The sequence below is a fragment of the Amphiura filiformis genome, chromosome 11 (assembly GCF_039555335.1).
Source record: "Amphiura filiformis chromosome 11, Afil_fr2py, whole genome shotgun sequence".
Taxonomy (NCBI): domain Eukaryota; kingdom Metazoa; phylum Echinodermata; class Ophiuroidea; order Amphilepidida; family Amphiuridae; genus Amphiura; species Amphiura filiformis.
The window spans coordinates 34,358,753-34,382,190 of NC_092638.1; the positions used below are offsets into that span (position 1 = coordinate 34,358,753).

The 23,438-nt window shown below is 40.7% G+C and overlaps 1 protein-coding gene across 1 annotated transcript in view; it reads left to right on the forward strand.

Annotated features, from left to right (window-relative positions):
- LOC140164135 (uncharacterized) overlaps positions 1 to 23,438 on the forward strand; it is a 64,715-nt gene that overhangs the window by 11,459 nt on the left and 29,818 nt on the right. Inside the window, exons 2-3 of the mRNA XM_072187379.1 lie at positions 8,407 to 8,641; positions 11,822 to 12,019. Of these exons, the coding sequence (XP_072043480.1) occupies positions 8,432 to 8,641; positions 11,822 to 12,019 (408 nt within the window). The 5' untranslated portion in view covers positions 8,407 to 8,431. The remainder of the gene's footprint in view (positions 1 to 8,406; positions 8,642 to 11,821; positions 12,020 to 23,438) is intronic.

Sequence of the window (23,438 nt, forward strand, 5' to 3'; positions counted from 1 at the left end):
GAGGTTAAGAAAATGGCAGTTGTTCCAAATCTGACATTCAAATTATAGATGTCTCTTGGACAAACATTAAAATTGGCTAGCGCTATAAAATGTGTCATAAAAACAAAACGGGAAATGCTAATTCCTTAATTTTTACACACAAGGTCACTGATGGAAATACCATATATAAAATGTTTTCAAACCTAAAAAGTTCAACTCGGTTCTTAAGTAAAAATGGATTCTTTTCTCTATTGCACTTTTTTTACTCACCCTGTACTAATAAATAGTAGCTACACTATTTTTGAATGCACATACAATGGAGGATGAGGACACTGCTAAACGCAAAGCGTGGGATTGTAATGCCCTCCTACGGAACAGTACAAGACAAGATAAAAACAAAGTTATCCGACTACGTTAAAGAAAGAAAGAAAGAAAGAAAGAAAGAAAGAAAGAAAGAAAGAAAGAAAGAAAGAAAGAAAGAAAGAAAGAAAGAAAGAAAGAAAGAAAGAAAGAAAGAAAAAGAAAGAAAGAAAGAAAGAAAGAAAGAAAGAAAGAAAGAAAGAAAGAAAGAAAGAAAGAAAGAAAGAAAGAAAAGAAAGAACGAAGAAAGAACGAACGAACGAACGAACGAACGAACGAAAGAAAGAAAGAAAGAAAGAAAGAAAGAAAGAAAGAAAGAAAGAAAGAAAGAAAGAAAGAAAGAAGATATAGGATGAGATAATAATAAGACAAAGATAGGGACAGAGGTTTCGGTTCATAAGAAAATCCAGACTTTTTTTAGAAAAGAAGTGGATAAAGCACTGGAACACATGTCCTTTTTGTGTGCATGCATGGTATGCAATTATAAGTTTCTACAATCAAGTTATTATCAGGGGTCTATTATATAATGCCTGTTGATCAGATTTGCCATTTTTTGGGTATTATAACACTTTTAATGTAAAAATTTATGTAAAATATGTGTTATATTCATGTTCTCTAAACTGAATTTCAGCAAACACCAAATTACATATCTAATTTTGGGCAAAGGTTTTAAAAAACTTATCATAAATCCCATTCGCAATCTCGCTCATGCGCTTCAGCATATCTACGAGTAAGTGCACTCAATCTTCTACTGTCCAATCCTTCACCACTTCATTCTGGGGGCACACCTAAACCCAATGTTTGTGTTGTGCTCTCTTCTTGCGGGCTTGTTTAGCTAGACCCTGAGCAAATGGTATTTACAGTCCGTATAGATGAGGTGACATGTGTTTACATTTGATACGCCCTCTGTTGGTCTGAGATGAAAACTGACAGGAAAAAAACACTATGGTTTATATGGAAGAAGTTGATTTTTATTCATTAAGTTTGATTTCAAAGCAAATAATACTAAAAATGTTATCAAACTTGTTTACAAATGCATCAAGCTATACACATAATATCACACAAAATTTCAAAGGTTTTTAAAAGTCGAGTTTTGAAGAGATTTATGTGGCCTGTCATAGACACTCCTGTGTTATTTTGCCGGACTTGAAACAACAGAGGGCGGTCTGAATGTAAACATGTGACATCATAGGTCACCTCATCTATAGGAAGCAATGACAAGTATGGTATCTAAACCACGACACACAAAAACGTAATAAGTATTCATACGTTATAAAGAAAAAGAAAAAGAAAGAAAGAAGAGTAAGAATTTACAAGTGTTATTTAATCGTGGAAATATCATTGCTAAGTGTAAAAATAAAGGTCAGCTAGTGGATTTTGATTGCGATTGGACTGCTTTATGATCTCTTTGTGAACCCTGAATTTTAACATCACATAAAAATATATTAGGGAGTACTCATAAATTCTTTCGTGGGGGATAAAAAAATCAGTCCTTAATAAGGGGAAAATTGAGGGTAAAAGTCAGGGGTAAAATGTACGACAAGGCATGCACATTCAAATTTGCGCACTTTACAATTGGGTGTAACACTATAATTCCAATGAGTAATAACTCCAAACGGTCATTTTTGGCTAATGAGTTTTTTAGGACATGAATTTTAGACCATAAAAAGGGTATCAAATCCACCCTTTTTTAGGTGAGATGTCCGAGGTTGCAACTTTCCACCCCCTCCCCAAAATATTTATGAACACTCCCTTATGGTGGTCTGTGCCCACCCTTCACTCTTCACTGCTGACCAGTCGCCCAACACTGTTACGAGCCGTAATGACTCAAGGCCAAAATCACCTTTTACCCAAATCACACGAATGCACAATACAACAATAATGTTTGATTGAGTTAATAAAATCTAAGTCTTTAATTGAAAATTAAATATGCTTGATACGTGACGACAAATGCACATACAATATAAACAAATATAATCACTCTTTTAACTAATTATACTTAGCCAGCAGTCTTCGTCTTGGTGATCATAGAGTTCTACTGCAATGTTCTGGACGGCTGATGTATATATCCTTATTCACTTGTCCTGCGAACATCACTGTTCAGCGAAGGCTGTTGTACACTTGCATTTATAATCATTTGCGTATAAAATCCTCGCACAGAAAGGGTGCTGCTTTCTCCAAATACTTAACTATTTGCACATATGATGATCTCCAAAAATGGTGCTTCTTGCACCAATCGCTCTCTTTCTCCAGGAAACAGGCTTCTTTCTGCACTGCTCCACTTTATTGACAGATGTGTTGTTTTATAAACCAGATTCCAGCCAGTCTCTCAAAATCTCCTTCGTTGCTGTATAAAATAGCACATTATTGGCTATACAAACTGGTTCAAATATACCTCCTTTTGAAGCACAACGACGACCAACACATAGATAGAGAGTCTTACTTTGTTAACCCCTCATTTATTATTTACTTGATTATTTTATAATTATTATAAAATCTATCGGAGTTAGATCAACTTTGTTAAAACGTTTTGTATCTATTGGTATTTTATACCAACTAGTTTTATTTAAGCACAGTTTCAGGCCTCATTGATATTGGTAAATTGTATTCAGCGGCAACCGCAAAACATCATCCTAATTAATCCCCTATTCATAGATGTTCGATTGAGTCACTTTTAATGGGATCAGAAAAGTTTGTACTCTCTTCATATTCTGCAAAGAGCAAACTCATTTGCTTTCCACTTTTATACTCACAGTTGATTGTTTTATGTTTCTTAGGTGGGTAAGGGGTTGTGTGTGTATAGGGGAAAAACCCATGATTAATAGACCATTCTGTCACATTACAACATTTTCTGTGGGTATTTCCCATATGATGTCATATTCACTTTGCAACATTGGGATTTCCCCAATTGTGCAATACAATGAACATTCTCTAATAGTGAGGATTTTCCAAGATTAAGAATAACTCTGATTTTGCAGAGATTGAAGTTGTTCAGATCTTTGGATATGATGCCATACATCATAGAATTTAGGTAGTCAAGTCTTGATAAAAATCAATGAGCGGACAAGTTTGTGGCAGCTATCAATAGTGATGTACCGGTGGATCATGTAGATGTTACGGGGGTGGAAATTGGCGGATTTAGCCGTATGTTTCACTAGAGCTGTCATTAACATCGTCTGGTCAAATACGACACCAAGTTTCTTGATTAAAGATTGAAATATAGTATTAATATCAATGCAGATGTTCTTGAGATATTTCATGTTTTGACTTATAGTTTTTTCACTGCGCCTCCTACAATAATTACACGTTTATAAGGTCGAAAGAAGAGACTCATTGTATTTGGCCACTTCAGCTCACACTACACAGGTTAGCAGCATGCAATTAATATTTTAAGCACATATTGTCTAAATCAAAGATCAACATGGACATCACCAGGTGGTCGGTATAGAAACCAAATTGATTTCTTCGTCACCTAACTAGACGTTACCTTCCAGAACTGCAGATCATATTTCGGTGATGGCAAAAGTCAAACTAGCTCCTACACAAGCAAAACGTTAAAGATCATTCAACAAACCTATAACGTAAACAGTTTTAGCAATCCTGCTAAAAGTGGAAGACTTCAGAACCAAGGTTAGAGGAGCCAAGATTAGAGAAGCCTTTAATCCTGTTCTCCAACATGCAGAAACTGAAGTGGAAGGACTATGGTTAAGTTTCTGAGACATCGCCATTATCAAAATGACTCACAAAGTTTAAGTTCCACCAAATAATGTCCGTGAGTCATGTCTTTAAAAAAGGAAGAGCAGAATCACCACGATGAATTGCCGCGTGGTATAAAAGTTTTCAACTCTTTGCCAACTAAATAAGATAACCGTACTAAGAAAAGAAGTGGTAGAGGATGCTACTTGAAAGAGAAGTGTAAAGAAAAAGGTGAACAAAGGTGAATATTAGCTAGATGGGGAAAGATACAAAATGCAGGTAGCAGCAACGAAAAAGGTCGGTTTATAAACAAAAACCAGTCTCTGCAGACGTGATGAAGTGCTGGGATGAAGAATCCCCACTCCCGTTCTGACTCCAGATGCAATCATTCTCGTGCTCTTTAATACCTTTTTCGTTGGCTTACCCTCTGTCAAAGAAGCTGTTTTACTCATGGTTCCAAATTATGGAATGAGCTGCTTTAGGAGGTTGCCATTTGCAATACCCTCCTCAATTTTTAAACTGCTCATGACTCATTATTGGACTAAGAAGTCCATTTTTGCATTTCTTCTGTTAGTTTTGTTGTTGTGTGTGTTTTTGATTGTGCTTTTAGGCCTTTTTGTCTTTTTTTATTTTCTTTGTATATTTTGTTCATTTGATGTAATAAATAAAAAGGAACACAAGTGTTTCACCAGGGGGCCGGCCAAGATTGACTGAATTTTGACGTCGTCATTGGCTCAAATAAGTCCAAAAGTATATGCATGTTATTAAGCACTATTTTATCAGTCTGAATCCGTTGAGGTTCGACAGTGAACCTCAGTGTAAGTACTGTTTTTTGAATGCATACTGCAGTTACTGTCCGTTTTCCTATACACAATACACAGTGCTCTCACCATTGAGCTGTGACCTGTACAAATCGCGCCATGTTAGAAGAATAGGCATTTGTCTAGTTAACGTCAATGTGTGAAAAATAACCGGCTAATATTAAAAGTACTCTCAAAAACTTCTAGCAAATATATTCCTCTAACATGACCTAAAATTACAGCTAGGTTAGATGCTCAGAAATATTCGTACTTTGGTAAAATAGTGAGTGAGGGCAAGACATAGCTAGCCAACGTCCCGTGTTAATTGAATGGAGATTTGACCGAAAATTTTGGTAAACGGACCGCTCACTTCTGAAGAATGCCACACGAAAACGATACAAGCTACATTTAAAGTACTCTCTGTTCGATCATCATGATGAGTTTCTTACATAGTATGCCGAAATTGGGTACTGTAGGTGGTTGACAAAGGGTCGTACTTCGCTGATGAGTAAGTGACAGTGAACATGAAATTCAGCGCCCATAACCCAAGTTAGTAGCTAGTTAGTGGAGGCCGTCACGGGACTGATTATTGATTATTGAAGTGCCTTATTAATAGATACGCACGATTTAGGGCAAGAAAAAAACCGGGACACTTTTGGAGACATCATCATCATCATCATCATCATCATCATCATCATCATCATCATCATCATCATCATCATCATCACTTTCTACATTTTTTCTAAACAACATTTTTTCTTAAAATGCATTTAACTATAATTATTGTTTAGAGCGTGGTGAAATAAAACATCACGATTTTCATCACAAAACAAATATAATGCATAAGAAATCGTTTGTTTTAGAGCGTGATGATGAAATAAAACATCACGGTTTTCATCACGAAACAAAGTAATACATAAGAAATCAATTTTTCGTGAGTGATGAAATAAAACATCATGATTTTCATCACGAAACAAAGTAATACATAAGAAATCGTTTGTTTTAGAGCGTGATGAAATAAAACATCACGATTTTCATCACAAAACAAAGTAATAGGCCTACAAAAGAAATACTTTTTTCGAGAGTGATTAAATAAAACATCACGATTTTCATCACGGAACAAAGTAATACATAAGACATCGTTTGTTTGATTGCAATCAACCGCGACAGTTCGTCTCACACACATAACAATGCACTGCGATCAAATAGGTTGATGACAACATTTGATTGAATGGACTGCATTGCGACATGATTAGGTGCACCGGTTCAAATCCTTTGTTTGGAGCCAATCAATAATTTCACGTACAGCCTCTATGCAAATTAGAGTTTACACACGCTGCAGCTGGGGTAATCGACCGAAGCTGGTTGTCGTTAGTGATCGAATGCATGAGCTTATTTGCTTTACTGAATCGATTTACTGGATTAATATCCTGTTAACTGGGTTTAATGCCACAAAGGTCGAATCGGGCTTGCCATGGACCATAAGTGCATCATGGTTTGTATGAATAACGCACGATATGTTTATGATATATACTGAAAATTTCTCCCAATGTGTACCAAGGTTTGCGTGGTGTAGCGGTAGGATCTTCGCCTCCCACGCAGAGGATCCCGAGATCGATTCCCACTCCCGACTATAATAAAAAAAAATCTTCACATTCATTTTGAATCCAAAAATATTTATTTTCATGTAAAAATGTATACATTGCACTGAGAAATATATTTTGTGCATATTTATTTAAATATACACGTGACCACCTCCGCGCTGCAATAACAGCTTGTAGACAGTAAGTCTCAAAGTGACCTTCTACATAGCTCGTGGTCTTCCTATACATTTGTCTACTGTGCAGCAAATATTGTTCAACTTTGTGATTATCTTGAAAACGTTTCCGTCGTTGAATATTGTTTTTCGTCTTCAAATACTTTCAAAATGTTGTTTTGAAAACATATTACAAATTCGGAATCCCCTCCCCCAACCCCCCCCCCCCCCAACCCCCATCCTTTAGTGCATGAGGATTTGGTCACGCTTGGTGCTGGTCTTGGTATGTCGTGCCCATGGGTCGTGTGCGTATTTATAAAAATATATTTATGAATATAGTCGAAGCATATTGACAATAATGGCTAAGCATTCTTATACCACCCACCCTATATAATAGTTACTGCATGGTAACCAAATGTAACCGATAATGTCGGCATAATGTCCTCTCGAAGGTGATCATTAGACCATTTGTTATTTTTTAAGTAAAAAAAGAAGCTTTAGATGTAAATCTATCCGAAAGTTACCCGTCCACACCTCAGTTACCCGTCCACACCTACCCGTACACCATTACTGGTTCATTACATAAAATGCGCATTATATTGATTTATGGGAAGGGTGAGTGGAATTACGCTACGAGTAAAGAATACGTATTGACGAATACGCATGCGTTTACTAAGGCACATGTAGCTGTATAAAGTATCCTGCAGCTGTAAGGGTACTGGCGGCATGATAGCGATACTGTTTGACCCCTAATAACCCTTTTGTTTTTTATTGATGTTCCAGTCATATTGAGCATGTTGGGATTATTTTTATGAGGTTTAAACTGCATACTCTAACGTTTGACCCCATAGTTTACTTTAGCTGAATCTCTATTAAACTATGTGGTCAAACGTTAGAGTTTGAGCGCGATCGGACAAAGTTTGAAATTATGACTCGACTTATGAGAACGCGTTATGTACAAATTAGTATAGGGCATCCAATGGAGCAACTGCATCTTTTGTCTAAGCTTTTAAATTTGCACCTTTCTTGGGATTTTGGATAACGTGACATTATTTCTTGGCCGATTTCAACGAACGAGGTCTTAAATCCGAGCTAAAGGATGCAGTTATTGGCTGTTATATCTAGTTATAACTTATTTGGATTTATTTAGGGGGTGATCATACGGTACCTTTATTCTTTTGCAGTCGGTATCAGTATTATAGGCCCCTGTTCGTAGATGAAGAGGATGATGGTCGTTGTTGACTTCTCCAAGGCAAAAAAGGAAAGCTTCTGAATTGCTAATTGTACAAAAAGCTTCTTATATAGGCAGTAAATTGTAAATTGGACAAGTAAAAATTATTATAAAAGGACCAACCCAAAACAGTCGAATATTAATAGGGCCGAGAAAAGAGTGTGCGGCACGTTTCTTGTATTACCAGTTACGTGCTAGAGAAAACAATAAAATACAACAGCAATTATTGTACCCTTCTTTTACCAAAATCTCATTATCAGTATACCGTAATTCAATTATTATTAGTTTGTGTTTTTCAAAAACAAGATATGAATATTTTGTCGATCAACTTGATGTGTTTTTGTCATCATTAGTACCGCGAGTACGACCAGCACACCAAAATACCATTAAGCCTAATGAGGCAGATGTCCATAAAACTAAAACGGGGCTCAAACTCGTGTCTCTAATTGGCTGCTGAGGCAATCTGCTGTTGCTGAGTGAAAATTTATGAGTGAACTGTGCGCCGAGTTCCGACTTTGCAACATCACGGTAGTCGCGCTTGACTATAAGATAAACTGAACGATTATACATTTTTCATCTTACAGAGTCTGATACAACAAGAGGGTCATCATGCTTATGGAGAGGAAGCTGCTCCTTGTGCTGTCCCTGTGCGTTGCTTGCTTTATCCTATGTGTTATGTTTATGGACAGTTACTATGGTTACATGCATAGCTACCATGGTTACGTGAAAAGACCAAAAGCACCAGTGCCGACCAACAATAATAGTGTTCGTTTTGATAAGTTGAGGGAGTTGAAATTGAATTGGAGTTCAGTTGTACCAGTAAGTCAATATTAATATCTACACTCACAAATAAAACAAAGCATCTACAAAATAATGTAACTGATGTTTCGGTTTTACATGGGAAGTACGTTTTTTAAATCAGTATGATACAGTAACCCGCAGTGGGTCTTAGTTAGGATGGAATTAATAAAGTAAAATGATGCTTCCACCACTTAACTTGAAATTCCCCGGATCGAGCTAGGGCTAAACAAATATAAACACAATACACAATGCTCTTACCATTGACGCGTAACCTCTACAAATAGTGTATGTTAGAAGTATGGGTAATTGCCTAGTTAACGTCGCTGTGTGAAAAATAACTGGCCAATATTAAAAGTACTCTTTTATAATTCTAGAAAATATAGTTTTGTAACATGTCCTAAATTTTTAGCTAATTTAGGTGTTTGGAAATATTCGCACTTCGGTGTTTTAGGAAGGATATGTAAACGACAGATAACACCAAAAAATATGAAGAAATTATATCCAAACCGTGTTACGGCCCACAGCCATTATGTTTCTCATTTTCAAGAATGTGGTTAACAACATGCACAGTATTGTCTCATTTCATGAACAAAGGCCACAAGGTAATCGTTACCTTGCGTTTGCTTTATAATCGTTCACCCAACTGAAACTATAATACCAGCTCATTGCTCATTGCACAGGTAAAACAGACACATGTGTGTGTGGATTTAACCAGAGAAGATATAATGCAACATAGTTGAGCTGTTTTCAATGAGTGTTATCTTGGTTTGATAGCTTTAATGGGGCTTAAGTCCTGCAAAGGTCGTGGTGAATTCTACTGTAGACATGACTGCATCATGAGAAAATCTGCTAAAAGTCACGTCACAATCCATTTGACCCTCGCCAAGTTTGTTTACAAACACCTGCATGGTCCCTTTAATACAAAAGCTGCCTTCAACGTCATAACTTTTGTGATCACGGCAGCACATCAAACTTTTAACCAGAGTCAATTCATATTGCACTAGGGTGCTTAGCTCAGGAGTTATACATGTAGAGTAAATAAGGTCAAATGTTAAATAGCTCATGCACAGAGGCCAAACTTTCAAAATTTTCAAAATGCTCCGATTCAATCGGCCAAACAAATAGGAAAATAAAATGTATAACCTCAGAATCGGATGAAATTATGGGCCAAATGTTACGCTTGAATCTATCTCCACTGGACTTTGGCAGCATGAACTCTGAGGAGAAACATGCCAATACAAAAATGCACTTAATTGTGAATTAAGTTCAAGATACAGGGTGTCCCAAAAAAATGAGGTGAGTGAAGTGAGTTTACTGTGCTGCCCTGGTTGCTTCCTTGGCGAATACAGGTTTCAGCCCTGGTCCTCATTGTATCAATTGTATTGCGTACCATCCTTGTGCGCCGGATACTTGCAAATGCATTCAGTAATACGTTTGCGAAGATCTTGCATATTGCCACACAAAAAAACCAAGGGGTGTGAGGTTTGGTGATCGTGCAGGCCACTCCACAGCATGAGCCATCCCAACCACGCTGTTTGCTATCCGTGGACAGGGTGAAAAACAGGTACTTTTATTCAAAAGGGCATATCCTCAAAAGTTGTGAGCCGATTGAAATAATTGTTTCGGTTTATTTAAAGCTAACGATTAAAGGTTTCTTTACAAACCAAAATATATTTAATCAACTTGTCAGAAATAGGAGAAAAAGAGGGCGCAATGAGGGGCCTCTTTTTTTGGGACACCCTGTATTTTGAGAATTTATGCTTGAGATTTCTTATAGGGGAGTAATTTGAGACAAGTTTCGATGAAATCGAACAATTGTTTTTAATTTTGACGTCTGTGTATGAAATATTTGATATTTGACCTATTTGACCTTATAACTTCTGCAACTAAGCTTTGATATATGACAATTTATTTATTTTTATTCCGTGCGATACATTACAACATGATGATATTATTTTTAAGTTTGCCCCTGTGATCAAAAAGTTTGTCTTTTCAGGTTAAAGGATGCCAAAAGTATAAGAACGAGCAATTGAAATACCTGAAATAATAATAATGTAAGAATACTGTATTATGTAAATCAGTTTATCGTGAAAAAATATTGCAGTAATGCGACTTTTTCAAGTCATAATACGTTTGCTGAGGAGGACGCCCTCAAGATTTCTGTCCATATTTTGATTTTTACATGAATGTACCATACTTTAATAAACCATCACCCTCATAACAAAACTGCCAAAGTCAGTATTACAAGTTTCTCATTTGCAATTTTGATTTTCTGAGTAATAAACCCATAAGTATTCAAACTTCCAGCCGAATTCATTAACTTGAGGAATACATCTCTACTAACCGAATTCTTCATTAACTTGTGAAATACGTCTCTTTTGATGTACATGATTGTATATTTCACAAGTTAATGAAGAATGGGGCTGGAAATTTGATTAATGATGGGTTTATACTCAGAAAATCAAAATTGCAAATGAGAAGCTTGTAATAATGACTTAAGAAGTTTGTTATGAGGGTGACGAAACATAAACATTGATGTTTAAACATAAATCATTTAAGGGTTTATTCATATATTTTCCTGAATAAACGGTTGTTGCAGCCCGAGGGTTCATACATACCAAAGCACGATTTCCTGCATTTTCCCTACCCGGCGATCTCACATCCGGGACACCGGGCATGGCTCTCGACCAATCACGCGCGCCGCTACATAGCAATTGCAATATTGCGATTTTCTAAAATAAAACAAATAATAAAATCCCTGGGAGGGCGAGTTAGCGCAACGGTAATTCCTTCGCTTCAAGCCCCAGCGCGGCCCAAGGACTCATGTGCACTTGGTTTATCCCGATTCCGTGCTCGCTCTCGCTGGTTTTCTCCGGGATCTCCGGTTTCCTCCTATATCGCAAAAATCGGTGATTAGTTGTTTGGTTATCAAAACTTCCTTCACCCAATGGAATTTGGGGAGCTGCACAGATAATTGGTGGATGTTACAATCCAAATGCGGATAGGTGTGCGCCGTTCAACAGCAACCTAGTTGATGGGATCTGATTGTGATGATTCACCATTGCAGCGAAATTACAGCGCTTTGAGTCCTCTAAGATCTGGAGAAAGGCGCTTTATATATATATTTATTTAAAAAAAAATTAAGAATTCAAAGTAAAACACAATCTTTCCAATTTGCCATTTCTTATTCCTTTATAGAACGTTTCAACTAACCAACTTGATCATCAGTGCAATTTGCAACGTTTTGGCCCATCTACCAAGCCAGACAAAGATGTAAAATGCAAACGCCTGAAGCCATTAAAAGATTCTTGCAAGATTGCAACCGAGTTATTTTTCTCCGAACCCACAGAAACCTGTTCTCACCAAAAAACGTATAACATATGTGCGGTTATTAAGGTTAGCAGTCTATATGGTTTGTGCTCTTCATTGTTATAATTTTAAAAGATGGGAAAAGCTGACAGAAGTAGCATAATTCACTTATAAATATAAATATCTTGTAGTAAATAAGAGGGGAACAATATTTTCTTTTTGGACCAAAACTTTACTTTTCCACACTATATAATTCATGGAAGCCCCTGTTAAAAGTCGATGACTTTGATAAGGAGATATGCTTGTAATGCCAGCTTTCCTAACAATGTTTACTCTCAAATGTGACGTGTCATGTCAAAAGCAGACACTTTTGGGCAGGATCGTAAATGGAGAAATAGCCAAAAATCTGCCCGGGGTGATTTGTTCACCATTTGGGTTTGTTGCGAATTTGTGATGTTATTGTATAATGTTAAAAATATTCTCTGATAGTTTCAGACCGGAATATAACTGGCATCTATTATTTTTGAGACATTTTTCAATGTAATTCCGTCGTCCAGAGAGAATGGATCCATATTTTTAGGCGCTCTTGACACGATTTTTTCAAATTTTTGGACCTGTTTTTGCCACTGGCTTTGACACGAGATTTCCCTATAAATTCGGTGTGGCTAAAAGCATATGATTTTTCAGCAAATTTGGTGCTTAATTAATTTGTTATATGCTTTTTGATACTGGCTTAAAAACTTGACACCTTTGAAAATAAAAAGAAATTGATTTAGAAATTTTTGTGCTTTTGAAAAAGCATGAAATAAAATTGATCAAAATTTAACGTCTTCATCGCTTCGGGAATTGAAGCGTATTGCGAAAGAACGTGGGTACAGGGGATACTCGCGTATGGCGAGGGATCGAATTCTTGATCTAATTTCAGAGCCGCCACCCCCTCCACGAGTTACGCTTAGGGAACTAAAACGCAGAGCGAAAGAAAATGGCGTGAGGGGGTACTCTAAAATGACGAAGCCTCAGCTCGAAGAATTGCTGGCTAACCCCGTTGCTCTTGAGAACATGACAGTCAATAGACTGAGAACACTTGCAAGAGACAGGGACATTCGAGGGTACTCTCGTCTAAATAGAGACGCTCTCATTCGTTTGTTAGATCCTCCACCCGACGAGCCCGTATATTACGCGATCGAGATAGAAATTACGTTGCATCCCAACGACAGGACCTGGCATGCACTCAAAAGAGGACGCGCTCGAATTACGCGGGCTGACGCGGAGAGATTTGAAAGAGAGCTACGAGACCCAACGGATGCGACCCTGAAGAATTGCTTTTGGCGGTAAACGGCTGGGAATGGCTACGTGCCATGATGTCGATAGATCCTTTTGTAAAAATTGTTTCGATTGTTCCCAACGACGGCACCGTTGAACATTTTGACTGGGAGAACAGGGAGCTTGCTCAAGGGTCTGATGCACCGCAAGTTTTTTCGCATTGGACGGACTCTACGGAGTGGGATTCGCCGGAATTTCGACCGAACAGGTGCATGGCAACCGTGTTTCTTCGAAAGTTCAAACTCATTTTGAACAAGCGCAGGGCAAAACCGAATCCGCTGCTTACCTACGAGGGCCTGTGGAAACTTGCCAAACCCGACCATCCCATCCCTGGACCTGACGAAGAGTGGAAACTGTCGTGGAGCCAGGTCGAAGTTTGGTTGGAAAAGTGGAGAATTCCGGGTCTTGCCATTGACATCAAAGGGAAAGTTCGATGCAGGTACGAACCACCTCGGGTAAACACGCACATTAAGTGAACAAGAACGTGCGTGAATTTGGGCACAAGTACGCTCAAAAACAAATCGAACGCGAACTCCCCCGCCCGCGGTATTTTGAAGAAATTTCTGACAAATGGCCCAGACCCAACGAAAAACAACAAAAACTTTGTCGATTCTGTGGATGAAATTTTTAATCTTGAAGCGGTCGAGGTTGAAAAGGGCGAGAGCGCCAAATGGACCACCGACATTGTTGCAGTCACGAGCGAAGAACCCGAAGATTTTATCAGGGAGTTAGTTCGAGATCACAAGATTGAACCGGGAAGTCTTACCTGCAGAAACGGGGTGGTGGACGGTTTTTCGATCCAACATCCAAAAGACCCCCGCGCAGAAATTTGAGTGAAACGGGCTCTCTCTGGAGACATCGTCGGCGGTCAACCGGACGACAGAAAAGCCTAGTCCGTGGAGCGTCACGAAAATGTTTTGAAGTGGATCAAAAAGCTGTCCGACGAAGTGACTCCTCGCTCGGGACTCTCTCATTACAATGAAGATGTTGTGAAGCTGTTCGATCGATTTGGGAGAGGCCCAAGATGCGGTCTTTTGCGTGCGCCACCGGATGGCAGTTGTGCTGGGAATCGATGTTGCCCGAGCCTACACTCACTTCATTCGAAACATTAAAAAAATTCCGATATTCTCGAAGTTTGATCGTCTCGAGAAAATGTCCGAGAGGGATATTTCCGACGAGACATTTTACTTGGTGGAAGTTCGGAAAACGGACAAGCTTCTTTTTCCGCAGCGCCAAGATCTTGTTCCCGGTTCCGTTTTGAGCTACGCCCGAGAATGCGACATCAAGTTTAAGATCCTGGGACAGCTCGTGCCCCATCGGATTCTTAATGTTAACCCAGCGAGCGTTATTGACAAACTGTACGAGTCCGTCCTTCAAGACGAAGACAACAAATACGTCGCTAACTTAGTGTACGGGCTTGCCGCGAGGAAAAACAACAAAGCTGCTTTTGGTCAGCTGTTCCAAGATGTCGAAGAAGCGAAAGCCTACGGCAACGAGCAGATGAGACTCGAGCTCGCTCCAGATCTTTATCTCGCGATCGACGAGGTGATTCGAGAACTATCGGAGGGCTACCGACCCGTCGCGGCGCTGATTTTGAATGGAATGCGAACGTATCTTAACAAAATGGTGTCCGCGCTTGGATCCACCTCAATTGCCGTGCGAGTTGACTGCGTGTACACCACTCTGACGAAAAAAGAAGCTAGACGAGCGCTTTCTGCCTTTACCTTCGGAAAAGAAATTGGGCAACTAAGATTTATTGAAGATTCGAGACTGCCAGAGGGAAAACTTGAGACCTCCGACAAGACGAGCCCGCCCTGGGAGGGCGGAGCCCCCAGCAAGAGCGAATTTTGATGAGGAATGAGTTTGACGACGAAGAAGCCAAGCGAATAATCGAACGGCTGCCCGAAAGCACAGTTTTTTGTGAGGACGACGACGGAAACGAAATCGAAATTCCAATGACCCGTACTCCCAAACCTCTATTGGTTACAGGCAAGTACCCGGGAAGCGGCAAAAGCAGACTAGCCTTGCATTGGGGAAACAAGAGGAGGGACATGCTTGTTGTGTGCCCTACGAATGTCCTTTGCGACTCTATCATTCAGCAAGGCTACACCGCCATAGGCATAACCACGCACAGACTTTTGGGTAGAAGGCCAAGAGGCTCTGAAGAAGAAAACTTCAAGCCCTTTGATGTATCAGAGTACAAAGTCATTTTGTTCGAAGAAATTTACTTTTACCCCGTCTTTCAGCTCGAGTGGATCCGTGGTTTCATGGCGTCTCATTCTGACAAGATCTTCATTGCCAACGGCGATCCAGCTCAGAACAGCCCAGTGGGGCTGGAGCTCAACGTCGCCTTTGAAGACTACTACGATTACGTGATGCGCCAGTTGTTTCCTCGAAGACTTGATTTGCAAATTCCAAAACGATACGCGCCAGAAGATCGTCGAAGAATGATGAGGTTTTACGACGAACTGCTTCAAGATCGAGCCCATCATCCGTTCCTCATTGCCAAAATATCTTCCGGTGGTAGCCTGGCAGGACCTGACCCCGGATGCCGCGAGATACCCTCACGTTGCTTTTACCAACAATTCGGTCGATCGAGTGAATCGCTGGGCCCAGATGAAGCTGCGCAAAACTAGCGAGTGGCAAGTGGGAGACGTGGCCATTGGTAAAACTTGGGCGAGGGTTGGCAAGCATAAGATCAACTCCAATTCTGAATACCTCGTGACGAAGATTTAGTCAAGCAGCAAACTAAATTCCGTGCCCTTTTTTTGAAGACAATGTGCCACCTATCCTAACATTTTGTTTGGGTCCCAAGTAACATATTTATACATGTTTACAAAAATCCAGATGCAGCAGATGGCGGCCATCTTGTTTTTCAAAATGGCGGCCATTTTTCCAATAATTTTCCAATATATTTCAAACTGACCCTTCCCATTGTGAATTTATTGATACAATAGCAATTGTTTTAGGCCTAGGATATTATTTATGACATGTATGCACTAATATTGACGATTTTGATATTCAAAATGGCCGCCAAAATTAAAAATGGCCGCCAAATTTAACTTATTTCCTCTATACATACAATTTGCATTATAAAATATAAGTTTAAGCAAGTAACATGTTAATTAATATACCAACAGATGCACAAACTCCATACTACACTGCAAATACACACCACACCACCCCACACACCCACCCCCACATTCCAATGCTTACCTATAATTCACTCTCTATGATAACATTTTATTTTAAAATAGTTCCTGAATTTAAAATCTGTAACTTCCACCTTAAATGTCTTCATGCCTCCTCATCTGGATATGATAATAATAATTATGTTCCCGCTAAGTTTGATGTACCGGGGCCAGCCCATAGGCCTACTCATACCCGATCCTGTAATCCTAATCTTTACCCCGATCACCCCTAACTTGGTACCTAACTCATAACCCTGTAGGCCTACCTTGCTAAACGTACATCGTACTCTGATATCTATACCCAATAACATGTATCCCGTACTAGTACCCGAATGTCCTACCCTTAGGCCTATACCCTCCTCGGTTCACATAACCCTGTATTCTTGGTACCCCTAACCCCATCCCTGGCCAGAAGCACTACCCATCCCTGGAGCCCCTAGACCCATCCAAGGGACCCCTTAACACAACACCGGAACCCATAATCCACTGCCCAGTGGCCCATAACCTGATATGTTCTGGCTAAATTTGATGTACTCGGACCAACCCATAACCACACCCTTGGCACCCTAACCATATCCTTAGTACCCTAAGTCTCTTACTCCAGTACCCTTACACAGTCCTCGGTACCCCTAACGCCATCCCTGGGACTCCAAACGCCAAACCTGGAAACCCGAGACTCCATCCCCAGTACCTCTAACCCTATTCCCGGGACACCTAACACCAACTATGGGACCTTTAACTCCATTCCTAGAACCTCTAGTCTAATCCCATCTTTGGTACCGGTAACCCCACATCCGGTACCCCTTACCTAATGCCCCGTACCATTAACCCCTTTCCTGGTACCCATTACCGCAACGCGGGGACCCCTAACTCCATCTCCATTACCCCATCTCCATTACCCCTTACCTTATTCCCTAGGACCTCTAACACCAACTTTGGGACTTTTAAACTCCGTTCCTGGAACCTGGAACTCTCGCAAGACCCATACAGACCTGCCAACTGTCCCTCATTTGGGGTTTTCCAAAGTGAAAAAGAGGGACAGTCCTGCTTTCTGAAAATTTCAGTGATGGCAAATTCAAATGTAAGAACAGCAGAAAATGATGCAAAGATTACTATAGCATTCTCTTTAGTCTATTGTGATAAACCTGCAAAACCTTCCCTGAATTCTGAAAGTATTGCACACCTCAAGTCTTTGAATATGTCGGTACCTGGTTTGTGTACATGTACAAAGTTTTGGCCTCAATGTCTCTCTTTCTTACTGCGCTAGGTTGGCAGGTATGCCCATAACCCGTCCCTGGGATCCTAATCCCACCTTTGGTACATGCAACCCCACAACCTGGAATGCCCGGCACCCCTTACTCTGTACTTGAACCCATTTAATGGGCTACCCCAATCCTGGGACCCCTAATTCTATCACCATTACCCCTTACCCTATTCCCTGGAACCTCTACCACCAACTATGGGACCTTTTAACTATATTCCTGGAACCCGTAACTCCGTCCCCGAGACCCATGACCCTGGGACCCTAATCCCATCTTTGGCTCCAGTAACCCCACATCTGGTTCCCCATATATTCAATGCCTTACACCCCTTACCTTGTTCCTGGTACTCATATCCCTAACCATTGGCCTCCATCCCCATTACCCTATTCCCGGGGACCTCTAACACAAACTATGTGACCTTTAACTCAATTCATGGAACACCAAGTTCCGTCCCTGAGACCCGGCCATGAAACATCCCTGGGACCCTAATACAATCTTCGGAACCTGTTAGCCCACATCAGGTTCACCATACCCAATGCCCAGTACCCCTTACTCAGTTCCTGGTACCCATTTCTCCAACCCTGGTACCCCTAACTCAATCCCCAGTCACCCATATCCTATCCCTTGGACCTCAAACACGCGTCACGATCATGCGACCTCTAACCCCATTCCTGGACCCATGACCGGTCATCTCTGAAACCCCTAGCCCCTTCACCGGGACCCATAACTCGTTACCCTGTCCTCAGTACCTCTAGCCCTTCCTCAGTGCACCTAACGTTGTCCCCGGTACCCATTATCCAAACCCTGGGACCCTTTACTCTAAAGCCAAGAATTATCCGCGTTGTGGAAATTTTCGCGAAAATCGCGGAATTCGGAGGTAAAGCGGAAAACGCATTACTGAGAAAAAAAATTAAAAACTTAAGCAATAATGACCTAGAAAAAGAAATAAAATGCAATTGAAAAGAAATAAATAAAATACTAAATGAAATAGGTCTTCAAAATTCATCAAAATAAAGTAAAATCCGTCATTGATTTACCGTACAACGCCTGTTCTACCTCCCATTGCAGCCATGATACCCAATCACCCATCCCAACTTTGCAACATCGCAATGATTCTTGTGAAATTTTATTATGTCAGAAATGTGCTAAAATTACAAAGCGGAGAAAAGCGGAATTTAGCATTTGTAAAGCAGAAAATTCTTGGCTTTACCTTTACTCCATCCCAGTACCCCTCACCCTATCCAATATTTTTCAAATTGACCCTTCCCATTGTGAATTTATTGGTACAGTAGGCATTGTTTTAGGTGCCCTAACACCGACCATGGGACTCTCCCCATTCCTGGAACCCCTAACCTCATCTCCCGAACCCCTAACCCTGTCCTTGGTACCCCAAACCCCATTGCTGACACCCCTAATGTCACCCCTGGAACCTAGTACCTTCACCTGGATCCATAAACTGTTGTCCCTGGGACCTTCGGTACCCTTTACTAGTACTCTTTTATACCTCATCCCTCGTATCCCTAACTCCATCCCTAGAAACCATTAAAAATTCCATCCCCGGGACCCATAAACCATTTCTGGGACCACTCGGTACCTTTTACCCTGTTCTCAATACCCCTCAATACCTCTCAATGTCTGGACAATGCCATGCCCTGGGGGGTCTTCCTGTTTGAAGTTGTACAGTAAGGTGCCACGGTTTTGGGGTACCTTTTTCAGCGATTTTGGTATATCGATGGGTGGGTTTTCAGTGGAGACCAGTGCAACCAACTGGGCACATTTGGGCAAAATTGTCCTTAAATGGTTCAATTTTATTTGAAGAACCATGTACACCCTGCTGCCATGTGCTTATGGATGTAGTAATACAGCCTGTAGCCCAAAATAGCACCACCAACTGTTCTTGTATAAAGGATACCCGTATGAGCCAAGAAAACGTTTTTGATACATTTTCTGTGGCACTTTAAAATAATATACGAAATATGAGCCAAGAAAACGTTTTTGATACACATTTTCTGTGCATTAAGTATGGGAATTGTGTGTGTTATTATTTTAATATTCATGTCACGTGTCCAATCTCATATGTTACCAGATTGATGTAGGCTTATTGTATGTTTGAAGGAAATAAATTGATTTCGGTGGCCATTTTGAATTTTTGGCGGCCATTTTGAATTTGTAAATCATTGATATTGGTGCTACTGCATGCCAACATGACAAAACTACTATAACAAGCCTAAAACAATCACTACTGTGCCAATAAAATCACATTGGGAAGGGGCAGTTTGACAAATATTGGAAATATTTTGCCAAAATGGGCGCCATTTTGAAAAACAAGATGGCCGCCTTCTGCTGCATCTGGATTTGTGTAAACATGTATAAATATGTTACTTGGGACCCAAACAACATGCTAGGATAGGTGGCACATTGTCTTCATCAAAAGGCCACGGGCCTTAAAAACTGGGTAGTTTGCTGCCCGACTAATTACGTAAAGAGAAATAACCGTGAAGGGCCAATATGGAATCTTGCGCACTTTGCAAAGAGATCGAGTGCCTAAACTTTTTAAGAGACCCTGGTGCAGAACGGGTCACTCCATTCAAGGTCAAACTATCGGCGATAAACTGTACATTCACGATCCCGATAGCTTTATGGCCACGGCAAGATGGCTAAGAACAGCTGTCACTAGATGTAAAACTTTGGACATCACGTTGGTCAAGTATCGGAACCCGTGCCATATGCCCTCCAAGACAATTCAGACCAGGATTGGCAATCACGTGAAAGAGGATGAAAAAAAGGGTAGGCCGTTTGACTCGAAAGACTTCGTCACCGAACACTGGGCTAAAGAAAAAAATTCGAGCCCAGGGCTACAACTGCGCCGTGTGCCTCGACCCGCTAGACGTTGACTGGAGTATAGACAGGATCAACAACTCTCGAGCACACGTCAAAGAAAATTGTCAGATCTCGTGCCGCAGGTGCCAGAACGCGTCCGGTCATCGCTAAAATAAAATGGAGTCGATACTATTTGCCACCAAAAAGAAAACCACTGCCTCGCAGCAGATGACCAAGCGCGGGATCAAACCCAAAGAGTACGCGCCTACCGGCGGTCCTCCAGGCACGTACCAAGGTAATCTAAAATTCTTCGAAGACATATCGCGCGCGAATCGGGGCTACAAAAGTATTCTGACCGTGATCAGCGCCAACTCTAGGTATGTGTACGCGGAGCCGTTGAAAAAAAAATCCGATACGCCCGATGCGATGCGGCGTATCGTAAAACATGCTCAGTCCCGAACGCCGATCAAAGTTCTGTGGACCGATCCAGGCACCGAGTTTACTTCGAAAAAGTTTCAGGATTTGATGAAGACCGCCGACATTCAGCATCAACTTTCTGGCGCCCAACATCACGCGCCCTTGGGTAGAATCGATCGGTTCCATCTTACCCTTCGTACAATTTTCGAACGTTGGTTTCTTCACGCTGGGAAAAATAACTGGGTAGACTCTTTGCCCGAGATTATCGAGTCTTACAACAAACACGAGAACAGAGCCATAGGAATGGCACCGGCCGAAACCAAACCCAAGGACATCGAGCAGGCGCGATTAGAAGACCGAGCCAGAGCGATGAGAGTAGCCGATCGCGTTGACAAACTAGCTCTCACTCCGGGCACCAAGGTTAGACGCATTACCAACAGAGTAGGGTTCACGAAGGGCAGTGCTCCTAAATGGTCAGCAACCGTGCACGAAACTCAAGAGAGAATCGGGGTCGACACGTTCAAAATCAAAGGCTTGCAAGGGGTATACAAAGATTACGAACTTCAGGCTATCTCAACGCCTGTCGAGAAAACAAAAAGCGAGAAAAGTGCTCAAGATCGTGAAAAGGAGCGACAGACTCAGCGAGCGGACCGAAGAATCTGTCATCTTGCTGGTTTTATTTAATAAACAGCAATGTTAGTTACATTTTGGTTATGCGCATCATGTCTTTTGGACACCCCAGAAAGGAGAATGAGGATGGAAGTCAGACGCATGACTGAGGCGTTGGAAAAGTACAACCTAGAAAAAAATAATTTTGGTTTATGAAATTGCGAATTGAAGCAAAAATAAAAGCAAAAAATGGATCCTGCAAAATTCAATAAACGGCGCGAGGAGCAAAAGTCGACCATCCTGAAATGGCGAGATTTGGAACAAGGCAAAATATTTGAAATCGTAGGCTTCAATTGCATTGAAACCATCAGCAAATCAGCGTGCATCATTGAGCTCGCGGATGGCCGCAAATTTTGGGCGCCGTCTATACTGCAAAAAGAACTCGAAAAAGGAGCGGAAAATTTTCAACATTCGCGTTGCTATGTGATATCGAACGGACTTGTCGCGTCACAAAGAAACCCAGAACAAAAATATTATTCATTTGACATTGTCTGGGAGTCTAAAGAAGAATGTGAAAAAAAAATAGAGCTGACTTTGGATCTGAAGAAGAAGATGTCTGAAAAGCCGAATTTTCGCAGGTGCGCTTGCGAAATTTGTGAGAAGAGAAAAACCAGAGCCAAAAAAAAACCCGAGCTGGCACTTGCTTAAGAGTCCAGCGCAGCCTACAATGGAATTCAACGTCTGTTTGAAGAACTGCCAACAAAAATCCCCTCGAGTGCCGAGGGTATTTTTTTGGACGTAAAAACGCCATTATGTGCAAGGGCTGCGGGAGTCGAAACGACTGTTCGCTTTGTCGTAAATTGGGCTTGGCGACCTTTCGTTTTGCGATTTTGAAAAGAGATAGAATTCCGCAAACTTGCGTACAATATTTTAAGCGCGGAGACATTTTACAGGATCGCTTACGACTACGAGACTTCAGAACGCTACTACAAGCTTGAGTACGACACTGCGATTGCCAAAAAAATACTGGCCGTTTGATCTTTTGAGCCAGGAGGACTCCTCAAAAGTTTTCTTCGTTACCGCGGCAGCTTGAACCGCATTGCTCTTGTTGATGACCTGCCTACATGTCTGGACTGCTGTGTCATTCAATCGGAATTATATTTTACGAACGAGCCTCGATGGGGGTGTACAAATAAAAATGGGTTCTAGGCCAAGCGGTAACGAAGAAAAAGATCTACCACATTTGCCAAGCTGGAACTGGGCTGGCAATCATACGTATGATGCGTTTATAGAAGAATTGAGAAAAAGAGGACATTTTCGAAAAGAAACGTGGAAAAATGGTAAGCCAAGTGGTATTTGGAAGTGGTACTATGATAACGGGCAAAAAGAGGCTGAATTAGAATTTGAAGAAGAGGGGTATCCGGTATATTTTACATGTTGGTATAAAAATGGATGTAAGAAAGCCGGAGGGCGATACAAAGAATATAACCCAAGAGCTCCGTGGACAACCTATACAATTACAACCTCTGAAGTTGGTTAAATCTTCAACAAATCGTCGGCCGCATCACATACTGACGTATTTGCAAAATACGCATTTCGAGAAAATCGAACTTGAAAATTTAGAGATTTTCATTTGCTTCAAAATCTTGATTAAAACATTATTGTCGATTAAAACCAGGTTAGCAGTAACGCGAATATACAATATTTTCAATATAACTCACTTATTACTATCAGAGCATAACTTATTCTGCAAAAAAACAATATTAAATAAAATACGTCACTATGTGAAAAGGACTAATGACAATTTCGCTATTCAAATGACAAATACGTCGCGCAAATACGTCAGTATGTGAAACAGTTGCGCAAATACGTCAGTATGTGAAA